At 50.8% G+C, this 7569-nt stretch overlaps 1 protein-coding gene across 1 annotated transcript; it reads left to right on the top strand.

Annotated features, from left to right (window-relative positions):
• Positions 1-1884: 1884 nt before the first annotated feature.
• Positions 1885-6680, top strand: VAMP1 (vesicle associated membrane protein 1). Its single transcript, XM_066569724.1, has 5 exons — positions 1885-1943; positions 2605-2764; positions 3576-3734; positions 3965-4016; positions 4414-6680. Coding segments are annotated over exons 1-5 (390 nt in total). The 5' UTR covers positions 1885-1941; the 3' UTR covers positions 4431-6680.
• The last annotated feature ends 889 nt before the right edge of the window (positions 6681-7569 follow it).

Below are 7569 nucleotides of genomic sequence, written 5' to 3'. Positions count from 1 at the left end.
AGTTGAAGTGCATCAAAACTTGTCTTAAGAATGGGATTTCTCTCATTCCACACTCATGATGACTTTATCCCCTGCTAATGACACTTTATGACCAATGGCCTTTTGTTTATAATTTAGGCAGGATTTGCAAAAGTAATTCAGGTATTTAAATGTTTTTAAAATTCTAGCTTCTAGTTTTCTGTAACTGTTGCCAGTTCCTCTAGAGGAGAAGTGACAGTGAATCACACCTAGCATCCCTCTAGTCCAACACTGCAGTACACTTGTGAAAATCCATTAGATGAGCAGGCATTTGCAAACCAATTCTGCCTTAGTTGTTAATTTAGATGCTAAGTAATCCAGGGAGTTATCTGCTGACTTGATGCATCTTGCTACAGAGCAATGCTGCTCTGTCTCCAAAAGCATTTGTTTGGAAGCAGCAAGGAATGAATGGAAAGAACTTTCTTTAGGCCTAAGCCTGAGGAAAGTGAAGGCAAACTCTCTGTTTAAACAGCTGAAGTCCACATTTTCAGTGGCAGGGTGACAGACCTGTGGGACTTGCCAAAAGGTGTTGTGGATTCTGGAAGCTTGCACAGATCCAAGTGGAGACTGAGCAGGAATAGCAAATCCTTGATTGAAAATATGTCAGAAACTGGAAAAGTATCAGAGAAAGTATCTTGTACCCTTTGTCATCTCTTCATCCCTCAGCACCAACCTGGCAAAAACTCTGTGGCCACTAATTCCATAAGCTCAAACTTATTTGCAGTGGTTATTGGAACGGTGCTCAGACTGCAGTGGAAAGGCTGCCAGCCTACAGAAGCTTCTTCCTCAACTTGTGCCTTCATCTGAAGGCAGAGTGTAAAAACCTGGAGTTCTGAGGTCAGTGCTAGACTGCTCCTGTCTGCAAATCACCTGTCTCTAGTCACAACGCTGCATTCTTCTTCACCTTGTAACCACGATCTTCTGGTTACTATGCTGTAATCTGTAACATACCAGTCTTGTGTACCTAATCATCTGTGAGATCTGACACTAAAAACTTACATGAACATCCTGCATCACCTTATGGAAGGAAAAAGTAGTGTGTGAGCCTATGCTTGTCACTCTCTACTCACCATGCAAAATTCTGTATGAAGAGTCTTGTCCAGTACACTCTTGTCCCCTTTTTTGTCCTGAGTTGGAGAATCTCCCGTTCTGATCCAGCAGGCTTCTCCAGATATTTAGATGGAAAAACCTCAAACACATTGCCGTTCTTGGGGCTGCTGTGGGAGCCTCATTTCTCCCAGGAGGCTGCAGAAGCTCGATCGGGACTTGTTCAGCTTCGCTTTCATGACGCGTTGTATGCTGGAAGTGGGCCAGCGACACCATCTCTTAATTGCAAGGCCAGCGGCTTAGCCAGAGCCAACAGGCACACTGCGGAGATGGGATTTCGGGAGCGCTCCGCGGCCCAACCACAGCGGCGCCAGCCGGGCTGGGCTCCAAAAGGGTGCAGGTAACCACGATCGGGCCCTGCTTGACCTACACGGAGCGCGGCGGACCCGCTGAGGGCTGTCGGGGCCGGCGGGTCCCGCGGCAGGGCCGTGGGTGGGAAGCGGAGCGGTGCGGCGGAGGGAGCGCCGGGCACCCCCGGGCCGGCACCGCGGGACCTCCGCAGGGGCGGGGCCAGCCGGGGGCGGGGCGTAGGGCGCTGCTCCCATTGGGCACCTACACGGCGGGGCGGGGCTAAACCTGTGGCGCTCTGGGGGCGGGGCTAGGTTTATGTCCTTTTCCGCAGGGCGCGCAGCGCTGATTGGCTGAGGAGGAACCGAGGGGCGGTGCCGAGCTGCATCTCTCTGCGGAGCAACTTTTGATTGGCTGCTGGCTCTGTGGGCGGGACCGCGCTGTTATAAGTGCGGGGTCCGGGGGCTCGGGGCACTGTCGGCACGAAGCTCCGTGCGTGCTTCGGTCCTGCTTCCCTCCGGTCCGGCCATGTGAGTGTCCGCCCACCCAACCGACCGGCCGTGGGCGAGCTGCGGCGGGCGCGGTGCGGGGGTGGTGCTGCTGCAGCGTGAGGGACGGGGGTCGGTGCAGAGCCCGCGTCCCGACTGGCGGCGGTGGGGTCGGGTGGCGCATTGCAGCAGCCGCAGGCTGGGCTGCCCGCACCGCCCCCGGGCGGTCCCGCTCCCCCGCTGGCTGCGTGGGTGAGTGGGTGCGTGGGCCGTGCCCCAGTGGGGATGATGTGCGGGGCCCAGCCGGAGCCAGCCTGGCCGGTGGCCACCACTGCGCCCAGCCCGGTGCTGCCTGGTGCCCCCGCGCTTCTCCCTGTCCCTCTTCCCCCACCTTCCTTCCCCGGGTCCCGGTCATGTCCGTGCGGCCAGGTCGCTGTTCCCCCGGGAGGCCGCAGTGTTTGGCGCGACCGCACCCGCAAGCTCCTTCGGCGAGGGGCTCGTTCCATTCCCGCTGCTCCCTTGGGCTTGCCCCTGCTCTGGGGTCTCTCTGTTCCCGATGCGGCGGGATCCAGCGAGGCTGCAGGCTGCCGAGGCTGCTGCCAGCGCTGCTGCAGCCTGGGGACACTGGGGTTCCCCCCCGCATTTGGGGGGTTCTCTCTTGAGCGACTGAGTTTTCCCTTGGCTCATGCGTATGCTCCCCTAGGTCTGACCCGGCTCAGCAGCCTGCTCCCGGCGCTCCCGAAGGAGGAGCTCCCGAAGGAGGCGCTCCCGAGGGGGCAGCCCCCGGCGGGGGTCCCCCCGGGGCTCCCCCCAACCTGACCAGCAATCGCCGCCTGCAGCAGACGCAGGCACAAGTGCAGGAGGTCAGTAGCTCTGCCAGCCCTGAGGGACGCCTGGGCTCTTCTCCCACCGCTCTGCAGCAGCAGCGGTGTTCCCGACCCGTGTCTGGCGCTGAGGGGTGGCTCCTTTTGTCATGCCAAAGCCAGAAATTAATTAATGCTGAATACTCAAAAATAGGGTGGCAAACCTATTAAAGAAGCTGGAGGAGAGATTGCTTTATGTTTAAAAGCCACTTCATTCCAGATATGACTTCCAAGGACCAGGCTTGCTAGATTCTTTTGGTATCTCGTTATCGCGCATCTCTTTTGGGAATAAAGCTGTACGGCGTCCAGGACAGCTCTTAATCCCTGCGGGCTGCTCCAAGGGAACGCTGTGTGCAGTGATGTGGGGAACCCTCGCCTGGCTTCCCGGGATCAGAGCCGGTGGCTGGGGTGCTGTAGCGCCTGTGTGCCTCACCGGGGCAGCAGCACGAAGCTGATAAGGTGATTTTGCAGCTCCCGGGGAGTGAGTGAGCGCCGGACTCCTCTCATACCGAGGGTGGCTTTGGCTTGCTGCTGGAATGGAGGGCTCTTAGAAGCAGATGAGAATGTGAGGCTGAGGACATGGTTGAAGTGTACTTGAAGTGATGTTTTAACAGTTACTCTCGGATTTTTTTTTTCATTCCAAAGTAGGCAATGACTTGAAATCACTTCTTTCTTACCCTGATCTTTCCCCCACTCTTGTTCATGTTTTTTGTTGGTTAGTATTGCAATATCAGTTATTGGCTAAGTAACTCCTCTTACATTTTCAGCTGTCTTTAACAATACAACTGTTGCCACCGTTCTCCTTCTGCAGGTGGTTGATATAATGTGTGTAAACGTAGACAAGGTGCTGCAGCGAGACGAGAAGCTGTCAGAGCTGGATGACCGGGCAGATGCGCTGCAGGCCGGCGCCTCAGTGTTTGAAAGCAGTGCAGCCAAACTCAAAAGGAAGTACTGGTGGAAGAACTGCAAGGTGAGTTTCCTTGTCAGGAGGGAGCTGGGCTACTCCTCTCCTGCAGAGCTTTCAAGTATACCTGAGGCTTGCTAACAGTTTCAAATGCTTAAGATTCTTTCACTGTGGGAAGGCTTTGAGGCTTTGGCTGTCTTGCCTTTGGGGCCTGGCTTAGGTTCCCTGGCTGTCAGGAAGAATGGGAGCTTGTCAATCTGTTCTGAGTATTGCTCTTGGACAATCTTTTTCTTCAGATGATGATCATGATGGGAGTGATTGGTGCCCTTGTGGTGGTGGTGATTGCAAGTAAGTACCAAAAACCTCAGGCTCAAAGGTGAGGAAATACCACCTCTAGAGTACTTTAAACTTTTGCTTTTTCTTTTGAGGTCTTGAGGATCTTAGTTGTGTGTCAACTCCAGTCTTTGGGAAAGGGAGGTAGAAGTGCTGGAACTCCCTCACTTAGTGTGGAAATGGTATGCTTTACCTAGTAATATGAGGAATGGGGAATGCCATCATAATAGAAATGGGAAATTCTGCCTGCCAGGTCAGATAAACTTGTAAATATGAGGGGCATTTACCCTGGAGTGGGTGGGTTGGCAAGTTCGTTCCCTGGTGGGTGGTTTGGAGGTCTCTGAGGGACCTTTGGTGTAACTTGCCCTTCTGTTCTTTCCTTTTTTTCTTTTTTCTATTGCTTTGTCTCCAGTCTACTTTTTTACTTAAATGTGGCTCCTTCAGTCTGCAACCTCCTGTCCCCTATTACCTTGCCTGTCTCTTCTTGCCTCTGAATTTTTCCTTTCCTTCCCTTTCACCTAGCTTCTTCATTGATTTCCTTATTGGTTTTAATTTATCTTCTCTATAGGACTCTGAGCTGCTTACTAAACATAGGTAACCTTTTCAATAGCTGCTGCAGCTTTAGGGAGCATCCTCTAAGTTTAGAGGAAAGGGAAGCTGAGGAAGAGTGGGTAGGTATTTGCTCCCGCTCTTCTGCAGAGAACTTTGTGTTTATTTCTGGGTGTAAGCTTGTCAAATAGTGCCTGTGTGAACTCTAGCAAAATAAGAATGCCTTAACACAGTGCCTTTTGGGATGAAGGACCTGCAGCATGTGAGAGCCTTTAGTGTTCTGCCTAAAAAGAGTGGCAGCATGACTTGAGCTTTTCATTGAGCTTCTGAAATAAAAGCTAGTTTGTGTTGGCCAGTGGCTGTGAGCCATCTAAGCTACACGTAGTGATGTAGGTTTCTATAGCTGTGGAGGGGTGAGCACTTGAAGAAATGATTTATTCTGCCTGTCCTTATTTCCAGGTGACTTGCTGCCTGAACATGGCCATTTCAGTTTTTATAAAGGAGGGCCTACATGATTACCTCAGTCAAGTGTAACAGGCTAAACACAGTTCAGTGAAAGGGGCATTGCTACCATCTAAAACCCATGTGTGGGAGTAAAGCCTCTCTCCACAAGGAACAAATGAACAACAATTAGTCAAATATGCCTTTCATCTATGCACACACAAGCCAGGACCTTGTAGCTTCCTACTGTCTTCTAGCTTTCCAGAAGGAAGGCTTTGGAGTAATTGCAGAATGGGAATTGGTGTTTTGCTTTTGTGTGACTGGGTTGAAGGTCGAGGAAGCTCACTGCCCCAGCAGATAGAGGTGAGGGGGGCTGGAGGTATTCCAGATGACACTAAATGAGCTGCACAGCTTTCTGATTAAGAATCTCTGCTCTGTTTCTGCTGCCACAAAGCCCTAACTTTCAGCAGGAGTTAGAAAACACTTGAAATGGTTAGCTGGGGATTCAAAGGGAAATGGTGTTCTGGGCATGGATATTGCAAAGTGGCATCAGATGTCCCAGTTTGGCAACTTATGCCTCTAGAGATCTTGCTGATCAAACTGAATCCTCCTACTTGTTGTGGGTTCTCCTGAATTTAGGTCCAGGGTGGTTTCTGATGGAAGTAAACTTGTGGCTGTGGCTTTCTGTGAGTGATTCCCTTGTTCTTCTCCATCAAAAGTAACAGGAGCTGTGAGTTGTTTGAATGGTTGTCAGACATGGGTTAAATGAGCTGCCCTGTTTCTGTAGAGTCTTCTGAGGAATGTGTATCTTGTCTTTTAACTTTTTTTAACAAGCTGAGCTGTAGCCTGTAATCTAGACTGGAAAGAGGGTACTCCTTTAATTTAGAAAGCTCTGCCTCTGTTCTAGAATACACTGGGATCTGTTTAGGCTTAAGAGGAGGCAGGGAGGACATCACTGGAGTTCCCAGATAGGAGCAAAGTACAAAAGATGGGAGGAGCAGATGCTTTTTATTTCACTGGATGTGCTGGGGAAGCCCCTTTCTGCCTCCCAGGACACCTGGCAAGGGGCTAGGTTTTGCATGCTCACTTCCATGCCCCAGCATTTTCATTTGAGTTCATCTCCCTGCAATTCCATTCCTCTCCACCTTGGGGGAGGGCAGAGATGAAGACCTGGAGTGAAGCAGCCCTCGTCCCCTGAGCACTTCCCTAATTCCCTGGAACTGAGATGGGATGGACGGTCAGAAGTGCATCTGCTGAAGAGGAGCCAGGGCCTGCTTGTGCCACCTCCTGCTCTCATTTTAGGGGGTAGGCTTTTACAAGCTTGAGGCCCCCAGACCAGCAATTCTCTTGAACTCTTCTAAACAAGCCTTTGGTGTCCCATTCCTCCTGTCTCTCTGGGAGCTGAGGTCCCCCTAGGCTGTCTCTTTCATTTCTTTCTCTCAGATGTTGTATGTTGCCTCCTCCTCTGCTCCCTTTCCCCTCCTTTGTGTCTCTGTGCATGGGCAAAACAAATCACCAAGGCCCTCTTAGTAAAAGCAAGGGACTCTGCTGCCCACAGCATCACAGCCACTCATGCACGTGCAGTTTATTTACTTCCTCTATAAACACAACTGTAATCTCCTCTGGCATGTTCTAGAAATCAGCTCATGTACTTTTAATGGTCTCTAAGAAACACGATTCACCACCTTACTGAGTCTGTCTGGTCTGTCAGTGAGCGGGAAGGGGTTGGGATACCGAACTTCTGGAATTCTTTTTTTTTTTTTTTTGTGACTTCCATAGCATGCACATACCTGAAGTTCTGTCCCTCAAAGAGTGGCTGCTTTTCCATTGTAAAATGATGGTAGTTCCAAGTGTGCTGGACTGACTCTGGTAAGTCTGTAACAAGATGTGAGAAGCAGAAGCTCTGGGGGAAGAGGCTGCCCAAGCCAAATCTACTTTCAGCCACTGAATATCCAGCCAGTGTCTTGTTCAGGGGACTGCCTTCTGTGCATTATTGTGTTGGGGGCAGCTCTGGCTCTCAGGCTGTGCTGCCTTTGGATTTCAATAACCTCAGATCCTTAAACCCAGAAAACAGTTCTCCATTGGTGTTGGAATTTAAGTTCAGGACACAAATGAAGACCTCCAAGAGTAGGATGCTGTTCACAATATATCTTGTAGCATGACTGGAATAAAGGTAAGTGCCCCTTTGTTTTGCTTCACTGTATGTTTGAAACTCATTAAAAGGAAATGACAGAGCTTTGTCCAGTGCAGACTTCTTTTAAAATTAGGTACTTATGCCCTTATCTGCCCTTATTGCTACAAAAGCTAGGTTGCAAACCAGTCTTCCATGTGGCTTCTGGTTCCCTTATGATCAGTCTTTGTCCAGTCTTATACGTCACCAAAATCCACACCAGAACAGTGAACACACTGGAACAACTCAATGGTGAATTTGGAGCAAGGCAGCTAGACTTATTCTTCAAAGATGGAAGCCCTCCTGGGAAAGGAGGGTGTCTGGACTGGCTGGTGGATTAAAGCAGCATGTACAGTCTAAAATTCCCCACAGTTCAGGCCTGCACAACCTGAACAAACGAGTCGTGCT

Source organism: Molothrus aeneus, chromosome 2 (genome assembly GCF_037042795.1).
Source record: "Molothrus aeneus isolate 106 chromosome 2, BPBGC_Maene_1.0, whole genome shotgun sequence".
Taxonomy (NCBI): domain Eukaryota; kingdom Metazoa; phylum Chordata; class Aves; order Passeriformes; family Icteridae; genus Molothrus; species Molothrus aeneus.
This window is presented reverse-complemented; position numbering and strand designations above follow the sequence as displayed.